General features: G+C 48.0%; 1 protein-coding gene across 1 annotated transcript in view; it reads left to right on the forward strand.

Annotated features, from left to right (window-relative positions):
• Positions 1-24,826, forward strand: part of SNED1 (sushi, nidogen and EGF like domains 1) — a 2,960,801-nt gene that overhangs the window by 1,885,841 nt on the left and 1,050,134 nt on the right. Inside the window, exon 18 of the mRNA XM_086944023.1 lies at positions 16,806-16,919. Coding sequence (XP_086800149.1) covers positions 16,806-16,919 — 114 coding nt within the window. The remainder of the gene's footprint in view (positions 1-16,805; positions 16,920-24,826) is intronic.

The raw sequence follows: 24,826 nt of genomic DNA on the forward strand, positions 1-24,826 counted from the left end.
GACAGGCACGGAGTGGTCCGGCGGTGGGGGGTACAATCGGAGGCCCGGCCCGGGGGCGACATTCGGTGGGCATCACCTGGCTCTGAAGACCTCACACATATTGGGGAGGCTGTGCACGACCACCAGAGGAGCCTCCCGGAGCCTTGGAGTCCCAAGATGGCGGGCAATCCAAGGAGAGGGAAGAATGGCAAGGATGGCCTAACCAGGGGATCCCAGCCTCCGCCGTCCCCGGGGGCGAGTTCCTCGTCTGCATCGAGGGACGACGAGGCACCAGCCACCAAAGCATTTATGACAGAGCTTTTTGCATCCATTAAGGAAGACATTTCCGAACTACGGACTCAACTCGCATCTGACCTTAGGGAGGTGAGAAGGGATCTGGATGGTGTCGGCGAGAGGGTGGCTACCTTGGAGGACCATGATCTTAATGTAGCGAATGATGTACACCAGTTGCAACAAGATGTGCTTCGCCTCACGGAACAAAACCTGGACCTGCAGGCACATGCGGAGGACCTGGAGAACCGCTCCAGGCGGAACAACATCCGCATCAGATCAGTGCCATGGGACGGGGAGTCTGGCGACCTGAGGGGCTATGTCCTAGCGCTGTTCCTACAGATTTTGGGCGACGAAGAAGTTAGCGAAATCAAGATGGACAGGGCCCATAGGGTTGGGCTTCCTAGGCGTGGAGGGGGCCCTCCGCCGGACATCCTGGTCTGCGTCCACGATTTTCAGTTGAAGGAGCGCATTCTGCGGAAGGCGCGGGAGGCTCCATCTCTCCAGTTTCGTGGTCATCACCCTCAACTGTACCAGGACCTGGCAGCTACCACTCTGCGGAAGCGACGCGAGTTCCGACCTGTGACTGCATTCTTGAGGGAGCACAACATCGCCTATTCCTGGGGCCACCCATTCCGCATCATATTCAGATGGCAAAACAGGCTTGAACAGATCAGGTCCCTTCAGGTGGCGAAGGATCTCTTGGGCATCGACAAACCGGAATCTTCGCCTGGCAATGGGAGCCCTTCTGCGAGGGGACGGCGGAGGTCCCCCTCCTGGCACAGAGTGGGTGGGGAGGTAGGGAGGAGGATGCCTGACAGGACTACCAGCCTACAAGAAAGAGACAATGCGGTGGCCTCGGTTGCCTCTGCCACGTTGTCGGCCTCCCAGCTTGGTTCCGGGGCGGCGTGATTTGTGGAGGGTGATCTGACTGGCGCCGGAGGGACATGACCATGCAGGTACCGTGGGTTCATTTGTACTTTGTGGGAAGACGCCCCGGTATGTGGTCTTTGGGAGGCACCGGCTGGTGTCTCTCCTCCGGCTCCTGGAGGACTTTTTTGGACCTTCTGAACTGTCATCTTCACGGGAGGTTTGGTCCTTCCTTCTTGTGTGGTTTGGTTTGTACAATATTGTGTTTGGGTTTTCCCGGGGGGGGGAGGGCCTTGGGGGGAAGGTTTGGGGAGTTGCGGGGGGAGGGGGGGCCGGAGGTGGTGACGCGGACGAGCTATGGCGAGTATTGCGTGAATGTGTGAAGGTGGAGGTGGTGAGCATGTGGTGGGGGTGGTGCATGACAAACTTGCAGTTGATTCTATGTTGGGATGGCGGGGTGAGGGGGGGTGTCTGGGGACCCTTCTCTATATTGCCTGTGGCCGAGGGACCTTCCGGCGAGGGAGGGGGGTCTGATAAGGTGTCTGTAGACGGTTCCTGTTTCTCGCTTTATCATGCCTGTTAGCATAGGGACTTGGAACGTTAAGGGGCTGAATTCCCTGCAAAAGCGACAGAAGGTGTGGAAATATATAACTGACCACCAATTGGATGTTGTGGGGCTTCAAGAGACTCACCTAGCGCGCAAGGATGAGCTGCGCCTTAAGCATAAAGCTTATCCCCTAGTATACAGATCCTCTGCCTCCACGAAGCATCGAGGGGTGGCTCTCCTCTTTCGCGCTGCGCTGCACTTTCAACCTGTAGAGATACGCACCGATAAGGACGGCCGTTAGCTGATGGTGAAGGGGCTTGTACAGGGGAGGTTGTGTACTTTCGTTGTGGCGTATCTCCCCAATGCTGGTCAAAATAAGTTCCTGCATAGCCTGCTGCAAAAAGTGGGTGACTTTGTTGACGGGCATTTGTTTCTCATGGGCGACTTTAATTTGGTGTGGGATGGGGCAGTGGACTGCTCCGGCGCTCACAGGGCTGATACTGGTGTGTTCTCTACCTTGTCACAGCAGATGGTTGGGGAGCTGGGGCTGGTTGATGGGTGGCGTTTTTTTCATCCTACATCACGGGATTACACATTCTTCTCTCATGTACACCACTCATACTCACGACTGGACCATATATTTCTCAGCCAGGCTCTTAGAGGAGATGTCCTTGACTCTGCCATTCTACCCCTTTCAGTTTCTGACCACAGCTTGCTGGTGCTTACCTTGCGTTGGTCATCGACCGGCGACGGGCAGCGGAAATGGTACTTCCCGGCATCGGTGGTCCGGGATGATACCTCTAATAAGGCGCTGCGGACGGCTATAAGGGAGTTTTTTTAGCTCAATCCAGCATCCGATACCTCAGTCTCCAATACTTGGGACGCCTTTAAGGCGTCCGTCAGGGGCACGTGCTTGGGCCTCAATGCGCAACTCAACCGGTTGCGGCGCAAGGAAAGGGAAGACCTGGAGGCTGAGCTGGCTTCCCTCGATCAGGCGCATAAACTCAACCCCTCGAGAGTGACCCTTCGACCTCTGACGGCGGTCCGGGGGAAATTGAGAGCCCATTATAATAACAGGGCTGAATTTACCCTATTGAGGTTGGGACGACAATCCTACTCCTGTGGAAACAAGGTGGGAAGGCACCTGGCGCGTCAACTACGCGATAGGAGGGAACGTGAATATATCGGAGGGATTCGTGATGCGGCGGGAGTGTTGCAACATCGGGATGAAACGAAAGCGGCCATTTTCGGCCGCTTCTACTCGGACCTCTACATGGGGGACGGGCTAGACACGATAGCCCAAAGAGAGTATCTGGGGCGCCTGCCCCTTCCCCAGGTATCACGGGAGTGGAATGGGTTGCTGGGGGCCCCGATTACCAGGGAGGAGGTGCTCGAGGCCATCAGGAACTTGAAACTTCACAAGGCTCCTGGACCGTATGGCTACACCGCCATTTTCTATAAATCATAGGCTTCCGAACTTTGTGATTTTTTTGGTATCCCTTTTTAACGACATGGCCGTGTCCGGTTCTTCTGCTGGCTCCTTGGCGGAAGCGGTGATCACAGTTTTGCCAAAACCAGTGAAGGATCCCGCCCAGTGTGCCTCCTTCCGCCCCATAGCGCTTCTCAATATAGACGCCAAACTATACTCGGCGATCCTGGCGCATAGGCTGCAGGACTTAATGCCGGCGATCATACACCCGGATCAATCCGGTTTCATAAAAGGGCGCCAGACTCACGACAATACGCGGCGGGTGGTTCATTTAATTGAAAAAGCAGACAGATTCCATATACCGGCGGTACTTGTGGGTCTGGATGCCGAGAAGGCCTTCGATAGGGTGGACTGGGGTTTCTTGTTCGACACGATGACAGCCTTCGGTTTCTCAGAGACATTCATCACCATGGTTAGGGCTAATTTCTGCTGCCCCCGATCACGGGTTGCGGTGAATGGCCATATGTCGGCGTTCTTTCCACACTCATGCGGCACTAGACAGGGGTGCCCCCTGTCCCCCCTCTTGTTCGCGTTGAGCATCGAGCCACTGGCGGTGGCGGTGCGGGAACATGAAGGGATCCGAGGCCTGCCATTCACAGGGGAGCAACATAAAATCTCGCTCTTCGCGGACGATATTTTATTCTCTACAGCGGACCCGGAGCATTCACTGCCATGTATTAGGGAGGTCTTACTGAAATATGAGGAGGTGGCCGGCTTCAAGGTCAACTACAGCAAGTCGTATATCCTGAATCTCACTCTCTCGCAGGCTGAGGTGGATCGTGTGCGGCCATTGACACCGTTGGCTTGGGCCGCCGGTTCGATCGTCTACCTGGGGGTCCATCTGACTCCGACAGTGGGCGGACTGTTCTCGGCTAACTTTCCATCCTTGTTAGCGAAAACCCGGGCTGAATTAGATAGGTGGAAACCTAAATTTTTGTCCTGGCTGGGCAGAATCCATGCCATTAAGATGGTTCTCCTACCTAAATATCTGTATTTGTTTCAAGCACTGCCTATCCCCATAGACGGGGATTTTTTTCGGCGGCTCAAGACTCGGATAATGCGATTCGTATGGCAAGGGGGTCAGGCGCGATTTTCCTTTGCGGTCTTACGTCGGCCGAGGTCCGAGGGTGGAGTGGGGCTTCCTGACCTGCAGCTCTATTACAAAGCGGCACAGCTGAGAGTGTTGGTGGAGTGGTCGCAGCAAACATCAGAAAAACATTGGCTGCATAAGGACCGGAGCGTGGCTGGCAGGTCGATATGGGACTTGGCTTGGAAGCCAAAAAAGGACCACCCCCTCAACGCGTATATTAGTACTCCTACGAGTACGACGTTGAAGGTTTGGGATACAGTCGCCACGGACGACCGCTGGACTACATTCCCCTCGCCATTCACGCCCTTGCACTTCAACCCGGCCTTCCCGCCGGCGCTTCATGAGGGGCCCTTTGACGTATGGAGGGAGGGAGGCTGCAGAGCCTTGACCCATCTGTTTCATGGTCAGGACACTCTCACTTTTGCTAATTGTATGAGGGACTATGGAGTCCCCCGGTCTGAGCAATTTCGTCATGTTCAGCTGCTTCACTGGGCCACGTCGCCTGGGATATTGGAGGCGGCTACGAGACCACCGTCGCCCTTTGAGGCCTTCACACTACGGACCTCTGCCATGAAGGGGGCCATCTCCTTTCTGTATCAGCTTCTGCTTAAATCGACAATGGCGCCTCGGCCTCGCTATATGGGGCAATGGGAAGAGATGTTGGGGAGAGATGTCTCGGATATGGAGTGGTCGGCGCATTGGCGGGACTTGACAACATTTAACCACTCACTACATTTGAGGGAGGCTCACCTCAAGACGGTCATGCAATGGTATATGTGGCCAACCAGGCTCCACCGCATCTATCCGGCCACCTCCGATAAATGCTGGAGGGGATGCGGATTCCTCTGAGACTTCCGCCACACCTGGTGGGATTGCCCGGTGATCCGACCGTACTGGGAGGAAATTCTCTCGCTTATCAGGGACATCCTTGCTTATCCCATTGAGGACTCCATGGCCTATGTCTTTTTAAGATTTGCGTGAATCTGGACTTGAGTATCAGACCAGGGCGGATAAAAAGATCTTGTGGCTATGTCTCGGAGCTGCAAAGCTCACGTTGGCCGCTGCCTGGAAAAAGAAAGAAGCTCCGGCGATCTCTTTGTGGCACGCGCGACTCTGGAGGTTGCTAAGCATGGAAAGAGTGGCGGACATCTTCCTTGGCCAATTCAAGAATTTCCAGTATCAGTGGGGTCCCTTGGTTACTTTCCTCTCTAAGGGGCTGCCTTCGGCTGTATGTCCTGCTTCTTTGCGGTCACTACACCTCTTTCAAGTCTAGTATGGTTGAGGGTATGAGTGTTGGTATGGATGGAGTCACCACCTTGGGGGGGGAGTTTAATGTACTGGTTTTCAGGGCTGTGGAGGTGTTATTACCTGGGAACATAGCCTGCTTGCCTGGATATGCAGGATCGGGGGCCGGCCTGTTAATATATTGACTATCTGTACTGTACTGGCCCAGTTGACAGGCTTTCCGAGCCTTTTGCACTACTGTTTTAGATACCTGATTCTTCGTTCTCGGACTGGATATGCTTATGTTGTCTTGGGACGCTAATGCTTTATGACTTCTGATTTTGCCCCCTGTGTGGGGTACTGTGCGGCACCTCCGAAGCCCTATGTTTGTTTTCCTCTGTAACTCAAAATAAAAATTTTACCAAAAAAAATGCAAAAAGGGGAGAAAAGGAAAACCCCCGAACCCCACCCAAAAAAACCCCAACCCACCCTAACCCAAAAACGCTATGAACAAGAACAGTCTCTGAAGAAAGTCCGTCGTCCCAAGACGACCGGAAGAACAACCACCTAGGGTCCATGGTATGGTCAACGAGGAGAGACATACCCCCTCCCGCCACCCACCCAAAAACTAGTAATACCAAACAAAATGCCAATACTGCCAAATGGTTCAAAACACCTATTTCATTCCGTGCATATGAACAAAACTATATGCAAGAGAGAGTTTTATCATTGCATTAATCCATTTAAATTTGCATTTTATTTACAAGTTTTTTCTTTTCTGTATTTTTTCAAAAATATTTCATGTTTCAACAAGACTTTTTTTGTGAAGCACAATACAAAAACAATACATAAACAATATCATGAAAATACTTACTCTTATACAACATTCATACTGAAAGATATTTCAATCATACTCCAAACCCAATCATACAACTACCAGTCTAAAAAAACATACACTTTTTTTCAATTTATATACAATTCATATATAGGAAACCATAGGTTCTTATTTGTGAATGTAACTCTCTTAAATCAAAAAGATTTGTTCAGTTTTCTTAAGGTTTCCACGTAAAGAAACGTAATCTGGGAAGGTCTACGCGTTTCGAACTCCTTGGCTCTGGAGTTCTCGTCAGGACCATAGACTCTCCAAGTGCGAGTAAAATGTGCCTCATAAATTCATCACTTTCCGGGAAGCGGGACCACTGGTGAGAGTGTGTCTTTCTCCTTTGTTTCGATTAGGTTGCTTGTACACGCCGTGAATGGGAGTCCGTTTAGGTTCGGCGAGCGGTTCGCAGTGCGCCGTGAGACGGGACCTAAACGGAGCACACTGCGAACTAAAGGCGCACTGCGAACCGCTCGCCGAACCTAAACGGACTCCCATTCACGGCGTGTACAAGCAACCTAATCGAAACAAAGGAGAAAGACACACTCTCACCAGTGGTCCCGCTTCGCGGAAAGTGATGAATTTATGAGGCACATTCTACTCGCACTTGGAGAGTCTATGGTCCTGACGAGAACTCCAGAACCAAGGAGTTCGAAACGCGTAGACCTTCCCAGATTACGTTTCTTTACGTGGAAACCTTAAGAAAACTGAAAAAATCTTTTTGATTTAAGAGAGTTACATTCACAAATAAGAACCTATGGTTTCCTATATATGAATTGTATATAAAATGAAAAAAAGTGTGTTTTTTTAGACTGGTAGTTGTATGATTGGGTTTGGAGTATGATTGAAATATCTTTCAGTATGAATGTTGTATAAGAGTAAGTATTTTCATGATATTGTTTATGTATGTTTTTGTATTGTGCTTCACAAAAAAAAATCTTGTTGAAACATGAAATATTTTTGAAAAAATACAGAAAAGAAAAAACTTGTAAATAAAATGCAAATTTAAATGGATTAATGCAATGATAAAACTCTCTCTTGCATATAGTTTTGTTCATATGCACGGAATGAAATAGGTGTTTTGAACCATTTGGCAGTATTGGCATTTTGTTTGTTATTACTAGTTAAGGCAGGGTTTGGCCTTACTGCTTGGGAACCCATACCCAGTGGTGATCAGTTACCCACCCAAAAACAGCAGGATGCATCAGCTGGGTTCCAAGATGTAAATGCACTCCGGGGCCATCATTTGTCCTCCGAACCCCCACCAGCAAGGGCCTCTGTAGCTGTAGCTAGAGCCTCTCGTTGGTTTTGAGCAATTTCCGAGGCCGGCGGTCTCCCGGGGCGGCGCCTCCTGGTATGACGCTGCCAGCCCGATGGAGAGATATTGGGACCCACACTTGGGCCACCGGTGTCGCCCTCCTCGCTCGGTGGAGTCAGGCCCAGCAGGCGGCAGGTGTCCATTAGCGAGCTTAACTGGTGCAATTTGCCATTGAATCGAAAGATGAGGCGAAATGGGTGTCCCCAGGAATACGAAATCCCTTGCTGTCTCAAATGACCAAAAGCGAGAAAAAGTGCCCACACCCTCTTGTATTAGTATAGAGCCAATCAAAAGAATACCAAGTGCAAATTTATGAAACTCGGTAAGGTACTTTTATTTATACCTGTTACTCACATTATTTTTGGATTATTTTTATAAGAACTTTTATGTTTTGGCAGAAATAGATACACACATATTAAACACGTTCATCTACAATTGATAAACTTTTCAAAAAGAAAAAAACAAATTTAAAACAGTACCGCAATAACACAGAACATACACATTATAAACAAACAGTTCATGAATTTTGTCAAAGTGAATTAATATTTATAGACAAAACAAAGCAAAGTGCGACCAAGAGCAAAGACAAATTATATAGATGTCAATAAATCACTCAATGATACTAATGGCTCTTGTGAATGTGCCAAAAAAACAAATTTAAAACAGTACCGCAATAACACAGAACATACACATTATAAACAAAGAGTTCATGAATTTTGTCAAAGTGAATTAATATTTACAGACAAAACAAAGCAAAGTGCGACCAAGAGCAAAGACAAATAATATAGATGTCAATAATTCACTCAATGATACTAATGGCTCTTGTGAATGTGCCGACGCGTTTCAGGTTCGAACAGCAAGTTTTCGAACCCTCATCAGGGCTTTGTTAGTTTGTCTGTGTAAAACACAAAAATAATAAAGTTTTATTGAAAAACTGAGTGCCTCAATCTGTACCATCCTATATTAGTGAAAACGATTGAAAAATACCTGTATCAATCGAGTAGTGCGTTTTTATTAAATGAATCAGGGGGACAATGCTGCAAGCTTCCGATCTGAAAAGAACGAAGCATAATTTGTATCAGGGCTTAAACTCGTTTAATTTCGCCGATATAGTGTGGGAAAAAAGGAGTCCCGTTAATCCACCTACCTCACTGCGCATCATCCGACGCCTTGTGAAGAGAGGAGGTTGTGGTCTTTAAATCAATCGACCTGATTTGGAAAAAATGATGACCTTGTTACACAGCCGTGTAACATAGCGAACCAGGCGGGTATTAACCAAAACTTAATGAATCCCATACCTTCTTTTATGTTTCAAAAGTGGAGAAAATATCCTCTAGGTGCTGGCACTATGCTTCGATGAGAAAGCCTATTTAGAAAAATGATACAGAAACGACTGCACGTCAGATCACAGCCGCCGAAAAAATTGAGCGCTTCTTGTCAGTGGATAGAAACAATCAATTGGCACTCTGTGACATACCTGTAATCCGGTTTGGATTCAGGTGCACATTTTTTTGGCAGCCCACGTACTGTCCGTATATTTCTCAGATGCTTGGAGCCCACTAAAGTAGAACACAGGGTGGGGGAAGAAGAAACAAGTCCCCGTGAGTTTCGAGTGAATTACGTGCATATAAGCTCTCATTGAGCCGGATTCATAGTTCCCAAGGACTGACCTGTGTGTCTTTAGCCGTCACTCGCTATTCTCCTTCTCAAGGTTCCCACTCGTATGGAAGACCGCGGGCGGTCACCATCTTGGTAATTAAAGGCAGGGGCGGAGAATTCCTACTCCCTTGGCATTATGGGAATCGTAGTCCTGACTCGTTTCGAGACACATAAAGGCTCTATAACTCGAAAACCCATGTTTATCAGTGTAGCTGTGCCATTGAAAAAAACTGAGCCATACACCTATGATTATTGAAAAAGAAGGGGGGCGTAGGGGGGGAATCATTTTGTGGTGAAAGCAAGAATCATCTCTTTATACCGCCATATGCCAAAGCAGGTAATACAGCCATCACAGTCTAGCCAATTCAGACATGGTGTTCAAACCTGTCAATGTGCTGTTAAATTTCAAAATAAGGTAAGCTTCCTTTTGAAGTAACACCCTGTCGACATCCGTGGGGCGCTGTACTGCATTTATTGTAAATAGTACTGTCCATTTGAATTCATGTTCAGAATGCGATTTTTCCATGAAGTGCTCTACCATGGGCGCAGTTTGAATTTTCTTCTTGATCCGAGATCTATGCTGGCTAATGCGCAGGTTCACCTGTTGGTTTGTCTTGCCAATATAGATTTTTTGGCAAGGGCACATTATCACGTATACAACGTTTTTGGTCTTACAGTTAGAGAACCCTGTGTGTTTCCACTTGACTCCCTGATGCTCAAATTCTTTCCCCTCAATTGTGTCAGAGCACGCCACACAGTTTCCGCATCTATGATGCCCTTCAATTGGCTTCATATTCCAACAACTCAGGATATCATGTTTGGGTTTCGGCTGAGTCAGATTCGCTCTCACGATTTGCTGTCCTATGCTTCTGCTCTTTTTATAGGCAAAAATCGGGCGAGGGAAAGGACATTCCAGTCCTTCTAACACATGCCAATTTTTCAAGATCGTTTGTCTCATTCTGTGGGTGTCGGGGCTGAAAGTGGTCACGCACACAAGGCGGTCAAGTTCTTTCTTCTCTTTTATCTCTAGCAAACTCTCACGTGGGGTGTAACGTGCTCGTTTATAAGAGTGTTTAAGGAGTTTTTTGGGGTACCCTCTGTGGATCATCTCCTGGCAAAATGTCTCGGCATGGAGGTCATAGTCACTGATTTCAGTGCAATTTCTGCGTATCCGCAGTAGTTGACCATACGGTAGGTTAGCCTTTAGGTTCCTCGGGTGGTAGCTCTTATGGTGCAAGATGGTGTTCTTGTCAGTCTTTTTCTTGTGTAATGAGGTTTTAAGAACCCCATCTCTGCAGGTGACCTCCACATCTAAAAAGGTCATTTTGGTAGAACTTGCTTCAATTGAGAATTTGATGTCATTGTGTCTTGTGTTAATCCAATCATGAAACAGATTCAGATCAGTCTGGCTCCCCTGCCACAGGAGCCAGACATCATCTATATACCGCCACCACTGCATGATGTTTCCTAAGGACTGACACAGGTCAGTCCTTAGGAACTATGAATCCGGCTCAATGAGAGCTTATATGCACGTAATTCACTCGAAACTCACGGGGACTTGTTTCTTCTTCCCCCACCCTGTGTTCTACTTTAGTGGGCTCCAAGCATCTGAGAAATATACGGACAGTACGTGGGCTGCCAAAAAAACGTGCACCTGAATCCAAACCGGATTACAGGTATGTCACAGAGTGCCAATTGATTGTTTCTATCCACTGACAAGAAGCGCTCAATTTTTTCGGCGGCTGTGATCTGACGTGCAGTCGTTTCTGTATCATTTTTCTAAATAGGCTTTCTCATCGAAGCATAGTGCCAGCACCTACAGGATATTTTCTCCACTTTTGAAACATAAAAGAAGGTATGGGATTCATTAAGTTTTGGTTAATACCCGCCTGGTTCGCTATGTTACACGGCTGTGTAACAAGTTCATCATTTTTTCCAAATCAGGTCGATTGATTTAAAGACCACAACCTCCTCTCTTCACAAGGCGTCGGATGATGCGTAGTGAGGTAGGTGGAGTAATGGGACTCCTTTTTTCCCACACTATATCGGCGAAATTAAACGAGTTTAAGCCCTGATACAAATTATGCTTCGTTCTTTTCAGATCGGAAGCTTGCAGCATTGTCCCCCTGATTCATTTAATAAAAACGCACTACTCGATTGATACAGGTATTTTTCAATCGTTTTCACTAATATAGGATGGTACAGATTGAGGCACTCAGTTTTTCAATAAAACTTTATTATTTTTGTGTTTTACACAGACAAACTAACAAAGCCCTGGTGAGGGTTCGAAAACTTGCTGTTCGAACCTGAAACGCGTCGGCACATTCACAAGAGCCATTAGTATCATTGAGTGATTTATTGACATCTATATAATTTGTCTTTGCTCTTGGTCGCACTTTGCTTTGTTTTGTCTATAAATATTAATTCACTTTGACAAATTTCATGAACTGTTTGTTTATAATGTGTATGTTCTGTGTTATTGCGGTACTGTTTTAAATTTGTTTTTTTGGCACATTCACAAGAGCCATTAGTATCATTGAGTGATTTATTGACATCTATATAATTTGTCTTTGCTCTTGGTCGCACTTTGCTTTGTTTTGTCTATAAATATTAATTCACTTTGACAAAATTCATGAACTGTTTGTTTATAATGTGTATGTTCTGTGTTATTGCGGTACTGTTTTAAATTTGTTTTTTTCTTTTTGAAAAGTTTATCAATTGTAGATGAACGTGTTTAATATGTGTGTATCTATTTCTGCCAAAACATAAAAGTTCTTATACAAATAATCCAAAAATAATGTGAGTAACAGGTATAAATAAAAGTACCTTACCGAGTTTCATAAATTTGCACTTGGTATTCTTTTGATTGGCTCTATACTTATACAAGAGGGTGTGGGCACTTTTTCTCGCTTTTGTCAGTTATATACGGTCCAGCCCCTTCCCTCAGTCCCACCCAAGGACCTAACTCCTTTTCTTTCGCGTCTCAAATGATCAGTCACAAAGCGAAACTATCTATGTCTCTGTAGTGTGATCAAAGCCAAGTCTTGATATAGTACCGGGGAGTGACCCTGGAAAGAAATCGAGTGAAGGGATCTCTCCTTGGACAGGATAACTTCCTTAGTCTTAAAGTCCTGAACACACACTAATATATCTGCCGGTTGTGCGTTGGGGCCTCGAGGCGGTCCCACCCTGTGTGCTCTGTCCAAGACGACGTCTGTTTCGTGGGAGTCACCTACAATATGCCAGAAGAGGCCCGTGGCGAAAGCAAACAAGTCTCGAGTGTCTTCATAGCTCCGCACCCCCTGGATCCGGATGCAATGTCTGCGGGATCTGTTTTCAATATCCTCCAGGTGCATCTGCATATCAACGTTTTGGTCCTGTAGCCGGATGACTTCTTGCTGCAACGTCGTCAGGTCCGTGACCGTGGTATCACTCTTCTCTTCGAGTGTGGCCACCCACTCTCCGATACTGTCAACATCTCGGCGCACGTCTTTCAGTTCTGTGGCGAATTCGGCTTTCACCGACTGGATATCTTCCCTCAGTGTGAGGAAAAGCGACTCCAGAAAAGCCTACGTGATTGGCTCGTCCCCCGACGTCGTGGGCTGTTTGGTTTTCCCGGCTTCCGGCTCTGTAGTAGCCATGTTCGAAATGGACTGTGAACGGCCAAAGATGTCCTTCAGGGGCTTCACCTTGCCGTTTCTGGCATTGGACATGCTCACCCACTGCTCGAGCGCCTGGTAGTGCGAAAGCTATAACCCTCCTGGGCCCGTGTCCATCAGCCGGGGCGGCCGTTGGCAGAGGGCGTATCGCAAGGCAGTGAGAGTCTATCACGAGTGTCCCAGAGTGTACCAAGGTTCAGGGTCCAACGTCACTTTGTCGCCCAGATCCCGGGCACGGAGATCGCAGAGGTAGCCACCTCCCAGTCACGCCAGGCCGGAGGAGGGTGCACCATTCAGTGCTCGTGCCCTCCGCTGCGGACCCTCCTCGACTCTCGCCATCCCGGAGGCCTCAGGGGCAGGCGTAGCGTGGTAGATGCAGGGTGCCGGGCGGAAAGGTCAGTGCTAGTTAGTGGTGGTGGCCTGCTACCTGGGTCACTCGATGGGGTGTAGGCCCAGAACCCGAGCCACCAGGCCTCATGTCCACGTTTCCGCAGCCCCCACCGTACCGCCACTGTTCCTCTACGGTATGCGCGAGCTTGCTGCGCCTTGTGTGCTCGGGCCAGAACTAGACCACAGCCTCCAGGCCGACACCCTCCAGTGTGTAGAGGAATAACAATGTGGCAAACTGTGGGTACAGCTCCCGGCAGGCACGGTGTGGGGAGGCGGTGTGAACGTCAGGTTGGCCCCAGGAGCCCCGGTCTCACCTGTGGCGTTGTCCTGCCACGTGTCATGATGGGAAACATCCTTTACAACAAAACTTTTTCCACGCAGTACCTTTACAACGCAGGATTTACAACGCAACTTGCGCTGGAGGGCGCTGTAGGATAGGGAATAGTTTGATTTACTATCCAAAACCGTCATGACGTCAGGTCCGCCGCCTGTAACAAGCCGGGAATCTGCACGGCCCGGCCCGATGGCGCAGGGGCCTGGGCCGCGAGCAGCACTCAACCCGCACTCGCCGGGGGCGCAGTGAAGCCTTCCCTTCAGGCCTGTGGAGTAGCCGGGTGGGCCCCAGTCAGATGTCCCGGCTGGCGTAGCTCGGTGAAGCAGCTGACTCCGCAATTCTCCCCCAAACTGCTCTGGGCTCACCCGCTCCGCTGCTGTGCCAGGTGATGCAATGCAGGGTTCCTGCCCCACACCAAGCCGGGAATCGGCGCGGTCCGGCTCTATGACGCAGAGGACCGGGCCGCAAGCAGCACTCAAACCGCACTCGGTAGGGGGTACGGTGAGGCCTCCTCTCCAGGGTTACAAAACAGCCGGACACTTTCCAGGCAGGCGCTCCCACCTCTGCAAAAATAGCCGGTTGCTTCAGAGGCCGGTTAGCACCCCCTTATACGGATGGGCCCGGGGGAATCGCTATCCGGCGCAGGGACGTGGCCGTGTAGTCACTTAGGCCTCTCCCTGGATCTCCGAGGTCGCGTAGACGACTGCCGCCGCCGGAGTGCCAGTAGGGCCGCGATCACTGGAGGTCGGGGACTGGTGCGTCAGGCAGGCCCAGGACTCTCTCCTGACTCCGGAGCACAGTTGCGCCCCACAGAGCCCCTCCGCTGGTCGAATATGGGGGCTGGAGACCGGTGCGGCTGACAGAGAAGAAAGGAGCTGGCTTTGGCGATCCGATCCCGGACCACCGCGTTGTCGAGGCCACACTCCTGTGGGCGAGCGGGTCTGCCTCTCCGCACCCACCTCCTCCGCAGCCGCCAGAACACCAGAAACAGGCTCAAACCGGGCCGGCCAGCGCTCCCAGTATACACAAGTCCGGTCCCACGCTGAACGGCCCCACAGGGATCCGTGCTGTGCTGTCGCAGGCGGACGATGGGCAGGAGCCTGAAAACGAGCGTTCTACCGCACCACCATCTTGACCACGCCCCCAATTTCCCCTATTTAGACCATTTTTTGGCTGCTCTTATGTGACAGCGATCAAGGCAAATAAATCAGATGTCATGCTACTCATTAAAGCAAACCCTTAACCAATCAAAGTGGATGGAGAGACCTAGCCAGACTGAAGCGTTCACCTACCTAGGAAGTGCTATTAGACCTGATGGAGGGACAGGCAATGCTAACAAGAACAGACTGCATATATAGCCATGAATGCCTTCAGGATACGGAACAGTGTGTGGAGTTCATTTCAGCACAGCACCAACACAAAGCTAAGGCTATACCAGAGCTGTGTTCTCTCCATTCTCTTGTATGGATCAAAATGGTGGCAGATGATGAAGATCGACATCACCAAACTGTAAGCCTTCCACACCAGTAACCTGGGAAGAATCTTGCACATTTGCTGGCCGTGAATTATCTCCAACTAGGAACTGCTCACCAGATGCAAGCAGGAAAGCATGGTTGCCATCATTATGAGAAAAAGATGAAGATGGATAGGACACACTTTCAGAATAGAACAAGACTCCATCACAAAATCAGCACTCCACTTGATCCAAGAAAGCAAATAGAAGTGAGGCTGACCAAAGAACTCCTGTAGTCAAACTGGAAAAAGAAATGAAGACCTTGAACCATAGCTGGGGCACCGTACAGATTCATGCTAAAAGACAAAAGTGGAGTTCTTTCGTTGCTGCCCTACATGCTGGTTTGTATAATGGGCAGTAAGTAAGTATGTCACAGCTAGACCACTACCTCTTCTACAGGGAGTGGGCACTGCGGTCTAATGTCTTCATTCGGTATCACTCAAAGTAATAGGCAATCCTACAAGCCCAGCACCCCCGAGGAAGGATACCAATCTTGTCTCCTAGTGGAAACTGTCCCTGAACCAAATCCTGAACTTCATCAGCATACCTATACGTGTCACCTTAGTCCAACTGTTGTCAACCTCAGAATCAACAGGGGCTCTCGAGATTGCAAAGTGATGTCTGTAAAAACCGAAATATTGTTACTCTGACGCTCCTATCAATTGCAGGTATGCTTATTGGGCATTAGTCATATTTGTGTTACCCCTTAACTCAATGCCTGATGTGATCTTTAATGTTAATAGAGTTTATCTGACAAAAAGAGTTGTTGGTAGAGTTAAGAATGCACAATGCTGATGTGGAGTCGATTCCGAGGCTTTTATTGATCCCTCAACAGACACTTGTTTGAGAATCTTTAACAAAAGGCAGTTGTGACCCTCTGGTCTCCTTACCAAATGCATAAAGAGAATGTCCAGTAAGAGTAATATCTTAGGGCTAGCAACATGCATGAGTCCTGAGTGATGTGTCAGTGCTTCGCATTGCAAAAATACAGCCCAAAAATCTGAACCCGTTTCTTTCCCCCTTCTGTTGAATGTAATCCTGAAATAGTTAGCAAAAGACAACTGAACGACCACTACACATGCCTTCCGATAGAGACAAAAGCTTGTGAGAACGCCATAACATTTAGACCTTGAAGGAATAGGTACAATAGTCAATTTTCTCAGGACAGTTGACTAGCTTAGGTATGTGTTGCACAGATTATTTCAGAGATAAGCTTTTCAGATCAACGAAGGGAAATAGAGAATATGTATGTGTCAGAGCACTCAGATGCAAAAGTCATTAGTGGTGTGCCCCAGAGTTTAAAAGCAATGTCATCTTTAATTCTGGGATTCTGCTATAGAATAGGTAAATGATCTGAAAGGCATCATTAAGGTTGCAAATGTACATAACATAGATTTGTATCTAGTTCTCTTATGCTGTTGATGAGGGATGACTAAACATAGAGTTAATCCAGGACTGTACCAGGACCCAATGTTGAATGTTTACATTAGGTATCATTGTGATACACACTGCAGATTATGCTCTGAGAGTAATTGTTTTCTCTTTGATTCGAATCGGAACAGAGATAAATGAGTGTGATTCCGAGCCCTGCAAGAACGGAGGAAGTTGCCATGATCTCCCAGGATACTTTTCATGTCGCTGTCTGGATGGTTTTAGTGGAGTGCAGTGCGAACTAGGTAAGCATTAGTTCTTTCGGGGCTGTTTAATTGGAAAGCAAATAATAATAGTGCTAATGGTCCTTTGTGTGCCATCTTGAATAGAAAACTGTTTCAAAATGTACATATTCAGTGAAGGCCTGACTGCCTTGGAGTGACTTCATTCTAGTATATTACACTCCCACAGCTACATTTTGTAACTGGGTGGGGGAGGGTTGGAGAGGGGGGCACCCTTCCACATCAGCATACATTACTCTAGCTATAAATTAATTAGTACCTGGACCTAGAGTAATGATCCTCTGTTATACACGTGCAGCCCCACCTGTATACCACAGTCCTATCCTGGAGGTATCTCTCTCTGGCATGTATATCCAAATCACCCTACATATCACCACCCTAATACACTTGAATTCCTCTGCTGGAGAGAATATGCACCTACAATTCTAGACTCCTTTCAACATAGACAATGTATCAACTCCTCCTATAGTTGTATCCAGGAGTATATTGCATTTCCGGGTGGACGGAGGCAGAGACAGCACATGCTGCGAGCGAGGACGCGATTGCCCAAGCGCTACCGCCTTGTTCACAACCTCCACCTCCTGATGAAGCTAATAGCTAAAAACGAAGAGGTACAATGAGACCTCTCTTCACCTCAAGAATCAGGTTATAATTTACCTATTCTAACACTTATTTCACAATTCTCACCCCCTGGTCCTGAAGAAAGCTATTTGACCAATAAGTCGATCACAGCTGAAACATGTCGACCATTTTAAATGACCATTGAGTGCGCTTGAATCCATAAACAAATTCAGTAGCAGCACGACCTTTCTTTTAATCAAAGCTGGAAACCAGACTTAAATAAATTCCTTGTTCTGATAGTCCAGCCTTTTTTACAATCACTTATCACCACCCCTTTCCACGATCACTACTGCCTTAAAACTAAGGTAAAACCTCCTGGTGGAGGGTATACACTAATGAACTGACCCCATGATTACGCACGCACGTGTGATATAAGCGGGGACACCTCATATACCGCTACCGCAAACGATCTAAAAACACACGTGTATGAGGGTCATTTTTTGGGAGACACCCAGTTACCAACCTGCAGACCTAAGTTTTTCGCAGGACAAGTGATCCTTTCCCCATTGATACAAAGCTATCCAAATCACCCTACATATCACCACCCTAATACACTTGAATTCCTCTGCTGGAGAGAATATGCACCTACAATTCTAGACTCCTTTCAACATAGACAATGTATCAACTCCTCCTATAGTTGTATCCAGGAGTATATTATGAAACATGGATAGTATATTAATAGTGGAATTTATTTGCGATACTTTTCATAATTCCACCCTATTGCTTCCCTGACATTGGACGGGACAATCTTTGGGTGGTATTCTACCTGGTTTTGTTTTGTGTATCCTCTCTGGCTACTGCCTTATATGTCAAGGCTTACTGCTATGGGTTCGTGATCACTTTCCACTCTTTTGATAATTTCAATATCCGCCACACATTTCTACCTTGAGGGATCAATCAACCCTAGTAGTCAGTAAGATAGCCTTTAACACAACGTCAATGTGTGTTTTGTCCAGGGGGATCTGAAATAGTACGACCATTCAGAAAACTTAAACCTGATTTTTTTTAAAAGGTTGTGAAAACCTTACCCTTCATATTGGATCTTTTCAAATTCAAAATGAGTCTTGATATACAGCAGCACATACATTCTTCAACGACCTTTCTAGTGATTACTTCATGTAAGTGAAATGTGTTACAGTCTCTACAGATTAGGAGCAGCTGAGCATCAGTGACCAGGCCACTCTCTGTATTGTGGTTCACATACTCCACTCGACCTCAGGTGCCCATCCAGGGGGTAAAAATACATTTTGAATATCACTGCTTCCAAGTTCTTTACTAACCTCAGTTAGCCTCATAAGGTGTTAGAACCTAAACTACCCGCATGTAATTGCTGTGATTTGCATTTCAAATTACATGCCACCCTAACTGAAAGGTAGGGCTGGCTTTAGCGCTGTGGTGAACGCCTTCCTCAGGAGCCACAAGTAAAATCACGATATGCGATGGCCAGGTTATTACAATCAAAGAAGCCTTCGTTTCACCTTCTCAACGGCTGCGGGACGCCAGCGGCTATCCTGTATGCGGCTCCCGCAGGTTGATCTACACGGCACTGACACTGTTTACTCCCGAAGTGCGAATCCAGCGTGGCGATATATCTTCCCACAAGCTTTATCTCGCCGGCAAACTCCAGCCGCTATCCACTTTAACCATAATAAGTCGGCAGCATTTATGCTTCCTTGCTTTTGCATTTTAAAGAACACTTCGTAGAATCGGTTTCGAAGTGAACACATTATTGATTGCATACCCCTGACATCCTTTTTCTGTGGGCTCGAAGAATACAGACATGCTTTCTCCGATTCTTTGATTCAATAATTGTTCTTAAGATAAGCATTAAGAAATCAAGTCGGTGGGATATCAGGATTTATTAGCGCTCAACCCCAACAAGGCTTCTTTGATTGCAATAACCTGGCCATCGCATATCGTGATTTTACTTGTGGCTCCTGAGGAAGGCGTTTTTCACAACGCCGAAACGCGTGTCGAACTATATAGATTGCCACCGTCACAATAGTTATTTTAATAAATGTATTTTGTATGTACTATGTAAATATTATTTAACCTGTTCCTTGTATTATTGTATTGCATTTATGTTTTTCATTAATTGTTTTTAATATAAATGTTGACACATTTATTAAATGATACTTGGTTTTTTATATTCATTGAGTTCTAGTTCCTTTGTGCAGTTTTTCCTTCCCATTGTGGTGATATTATGCCAAAAAGTTTTTTACACTGTGTTGTTCCCTGGAATATGAACTAATTTCTCTCACAGGGGGTCCTTGTTATTTACACTATTTAGCGCTGTGGAGCCCAGTGCAACCATCTTTACTGATAACCCCCCCACCCCACCCCACCCCACCCCACCCCCTCCAAAAACCTCCTACTTCACGAATCCCCTCACTACCACGCTCCACCAGTGCCCTTTATCTCTCCACAGCCACTCTCTCACATGCATTTTGTTTGTTTTGTAGTTCCGATGGGATGGCGGGCGGACTTTGTCATCCTAATGAGGGCCCAGGTGAGGCTGCTCCGGTCACACCAGCCTGGAGCAGCCCTGCTGGTAACTCATCCACAGGGGGACCTTTTTTTGATCGTTGTGCTGGGTCATAATACTAAGTGAGACTGGCTAAAACGTTTTCTGTCAATGCACGTTTCTTGAAATTACCAAATCTCATAAATTTTAACAAAACGTTGCCATTTTCCAACCTATTATTTAAGACCGCATGATTCCAAGACATAATAAATACAATCCTTTACGGTAGCCACCCACTTTCCCTGTCTCAAAACCCACAAAGTTGCTGCTTTTTATTTGTATGTGATTTGCCACATGATATTTAGTCCAGCCTGCCCTGGTCCCCGGGTTTTCCTTAAATGGCAATAGCCCAGGCTAGCATTGCCCAATTAAACACTTCATCCCTTTCATTTGTTCCCTCAGGATTAGCACCCTTTTTCAACAATTTAACTGTCCTTATTAACAAGGATGCTGTTAAATGTTCTTTTTTTTTGGGCTACCAACAGGTTAGGTCCTTGTGGATTAAAGGGATGGGTGGATCTTAACTCTCAATGTTGTCACTTGAATGTGAGTGCAATGAGTGTTTCAATCTGGTCTTAACTGGGGGACAACATCTGTACCCATAACCCATAACCACCAACCACAGTACTGAGACCGCCCTGATCGCAGCCACCGATGACATCTGAGCCCTGCTCGACAACGGAGAAACAGCGGCCCTCATCCTACTGGACCTCTCCGCGGCCTTCGACACTGTCTGACACCGTACCCTAGTACAGCGCCTCAGCAACGTCGGAATCAAGGAAAAGGCACTGGAGTGGATCATCTCCTTCCTCGCCGGAAGGACACAGAGAGTCCGCCTCCCCCCGTTCAGATCGGAGGCCACCGAAGTCATCTGCGGCGTTCCTCAAGGCTCCTCGCTCAGCCCAACACTCTTCAACGTCTACATGAGCCCCCTCGCAGCCATCGCACGCCAGCACAACCTCAACATCATCTCGTACGCCGACGACACCCAGCTGATCCTCTCCCTCACCAACGACCCCGCCACCGCCAGAGCCAACCTCCACGAAGGGATGAAATAGGTAGCCGAATGGATGAAGAACAGTCGCCTGAAACTGAACTCGGACAAGACGGAAGTCCTCATCCTGGGATCCTCAACCTCCGCCTGGGACGACTCCTGGTGGCCCCCCGCCCTAGGCAGCGCACCCAAACCAACAGACCACGCACGCAACCTAGGCTTCATTCTGGACTCCTCCCTCTCCATGACCAGACAAGTCAACGCTGTCTCCTCGTCGTGCTTCAACATCCTGCGCATGCTACGCAAGATCTTCCGGTGGATCCCCACCGAGACCAGGAAGACGGTAACCCAGGCCCTCGTCATCAGCCGTCTGGACTACGGCAACTCCCTCTACGCAGGAACCACCGCCAAACTCCAGAAGAGACTTCAGCGGATCCAGAACGCCTCAGCACGACTCATCCTGGACGTCCCCCGTCGCAGCCACATCGCCGAACACCTGAGAGACCTGCACTGGCTCCCGGTCAACAAGAGAATCACCTTCCGTCTCCTCACCCACGCTCACAAAGCCCTACACAACCAAGGACCAGGATACCTCAACAGCCGCCTCAACTTCTACGCTCCCAAACGCCAGCTTTGATCGACCGCCCACGCCCTCGCCGCCGTCCCGTGAATCCGAAGAGCCACCACAGGGGGACGGTCCTTCTCCTTCCTCGCCGCCAAGACTTGGAACTCCCTCCCGACCCACGTCCGCCTGACCCAGGACCACCTCGCCTTCAGGAAGCAGCTCAAGACCTGGCTGTTCGAGCAGTAGCGGACCCCCCTCCCCTAGCGCCTTGAGACCCTCTGGGTGAGTAGTGCGCTATATAAATGCTTTGATTGATTGATTGATTGATAATACGTAGATCATCCCGATATTCTAAGATGAGCATGCTAATAATAAGAGTCACACTCCACTTCCACGACTTGAGGTTCTCCACCAAATAACATGGATTTCCCCAAACTCCCTCGCTTTATGTGTTGTCACTTTATTGTCTTAGCAATGGTGTAGCATAGAAAATAGATATAGCGCATGTTCTACTCAGTGATATAGGTATATTAACTTCAGGAAATCACTGAAATCATAATCAATCGATTTGAGGAGCACAACTTGTTACCCGTGAGGGTATCCAGATGCTGCTGGGGACCAAGGAGTAAGTTGAACTGCCTGGTCTTTAGCATTATTCGGAAATCCTGAAGGGTCGAGGAGGTACACAGGTGCAGGGGTAGGTGGTTCCATTTCTTGGTGGCAAGGTGGGAGAAGCCTCATCCTGCTGCTCTACTGCGGCCGATGCTAGGTGGGTGGGTCAACTCAAGGGTGGACGATTGGATGTCTGGTGGATATGTGGAATTTCAGGCAGCGGTTGATTTAGGCAGTTCTGATGTTGTGTCAGGACTTTGAATTCGTGAGTGAGGAGTTAGAAGAGGCATCTCTTCTGTACCAGGAGCCAGTGGCGATTCCGAGGTGTGGGGATGATGTAGGTGCGTAGTGGGAGGTCTAGGATGAGTCTTTCTGCAGTGTTCTGGGTGGTCTGGAGTCTTTTGATGTGGTGCGGGTTTATTCCTAAGTAGAGCACTTACAATCACAATTTATAAAAAGACGTAAATAAATATTAGCATAAATCCTAATAATTAAAAAGGTACTACTAACCAATTGATCATAAAATCCATTTCACCTATATTTATAAGCTGGATACAATAAAATGTGTAAAAGACAGTCCTGATTCGTCTTATGTGCCAAACTGCTTCCTCTTTTTCAAACATGCCCATAAAAATGATGCTCACGAAAAACACACAAAAGAATTCTGCAAGGTTTTCAGGAAAAACAATGCTACACGACAATATTTAAAATTGTAACGCTTACAAATCAGTACAATAAAATTATGTCTTACCTGATGGTAAAAACCACAAAAGAATAAAACATGAAGATCATTTTGTGGGGATAGATTGTCGCATGGGCAGACGGAAAGATCTGAATGTTTGTATTTCTTCCCTGGATACCCTACCATCAGTGGAATCAGATTTAGACGAAATCTTAATAAAATATATTTGTGGTGTGGCAATGTGACATCAGCCAGGTAAAAATAATTTCCCTCCTCCAGCGCTGGAGTTAGTTCATACAGATGAGCTATCTGGGTGTAGAAGTGTTTTTCCCTTCTTAAATATTGTGCCCTCAAAGTGAATATTTCAGCCAATTTCTGCTTTGTTAAGGACTTGCAGGTAGATGGATCTTTAAAAAGGCAACTTAGACCAATTGCTTTCAATTTCGACTCCACAAACTTTAGCCACCTAATCCTGCTGTAGTTGTCTGATTTTAAAATAGTTGTTATTATATTTTGCGTAAGGGATACTTTATCCCTGCGCCAAATGGAGAACCACAGCAGGAGTGGTGCCATTTTGATTGAGTACATAATGTATGGTAGAGCCAGTTCCATGTGAAGCACGTAGTTCGAGTATGACTGAGGGAGGAAGGTAAAAGACTTAAAAAATGTATTCTCAATGGATTGCAAGGAATCACTGGGAGCCATCCCCCATACTCCTGCCCTGTACACTGCTGCCGCCTTTGTTTTTGCGTTATCATTTTTTTTCATTGGACTTAAAGGTTTGGCTCCCAACCTTTTTGAGAATGTTTTCAATGCCGTTAAGCTTCTCTGCATACCCATTGCTCTTCCCTCTAGCAGTTTGAACCATGATAGATTTTTATCAAAGTGAACTCCTAGATAGGGAAACAAGTCCACCACATCAATTTTACCAGAGTGCATAAAAAAAGAAGGTGGTCTATTGCGTTTTCCTTCTCCAGAAATGATTATAAAAGATTTGGCCTGATTGACCTTTAAATCTAGTGAATTCATAAAAACCGCATAGGCGGATATAAGATGCTGGAGCCCCGGAGGGCGCTAGAGGGCGCCGAGCAAGATGGCCGCACGTATGTGAGGCTCTGCTGGGACCGTTCATAATTTGCTATAAAATCCTGTATATCCTGCTGCTTTTACCCCCCGACTCGATGGCGAAACTCACCTGAAGCGCCTGGGACTCGAGAGTGGTGCTCTCCCTTGGGTGAGAGGGTCGTTTGGCCCGTGTTTCCGGACTTGCCGAGCGCTGCCTGCCAGACGACCGGAGGCGCGCGAACCAGTAGCGTGATCTGCCCAACGGCTTGGAGCTTGTGGTCCGCTCCCCCTGCACGGATACTCAGCCTGGTGACCTGCAATCCACACTGCGGGTGGTGACGAAGCTTTGAGGACGGCGAGCCAGTGCCTGGAGCCCAAGGGGATTGGAATCCGGCCCCGCTGGTGGTGGTGCGTGGGGCGAGGGCCTACGCGAGACCGGGGCTGCGGAGGCGCCGCTGGGCCGCACTAGGCCTCGCCACACGAGCTTCGACTGGCTGGGATGCGAAACGGCGTTGAAGCACTGCGGATAAGCGTTGGGGGAGTGCTGCAGCCCAGCGTGATTGGGGGGCCCCTTGTGCTGCAAATCCACGTGGTCGGACGGATTGCTGTTGGACCCGATGCTCTTGGCCTACCGCCTTGGGCGCCCTGTTGCTCCCTGAACTGGGAATGTTGGGGAGAAGGACGACTAGGCCCTCTGAGTTTTGGCGCTTGCCCTTCTGCATCGCCTTGGGAATAACCTGAGCCGGCCTGCGACGGTGTCTCCGCGACCACACGGGCTGCTACCTCTGGGCTGAGACGAATATCGTGGGGGCGCCATTGGCAGGCCGGAGCGCAATCAGCCCAAGAT

The sequence above is a fragment of the Lissotriton vulgaris genome, chromosome 11, assembly GCF_964263255.1.
Source record: "Lissotriton vulgaris chromosome 11, aLisVul1.2, whole genome shotgun sequence".
NCBI classification, from domain to species: domain Eukaryota; kingdom Metazoa; phylum Chordata; class Amphibia; order Caudata; family Salamandridae; genus Lissotriton; species Lissotriton vulgaris.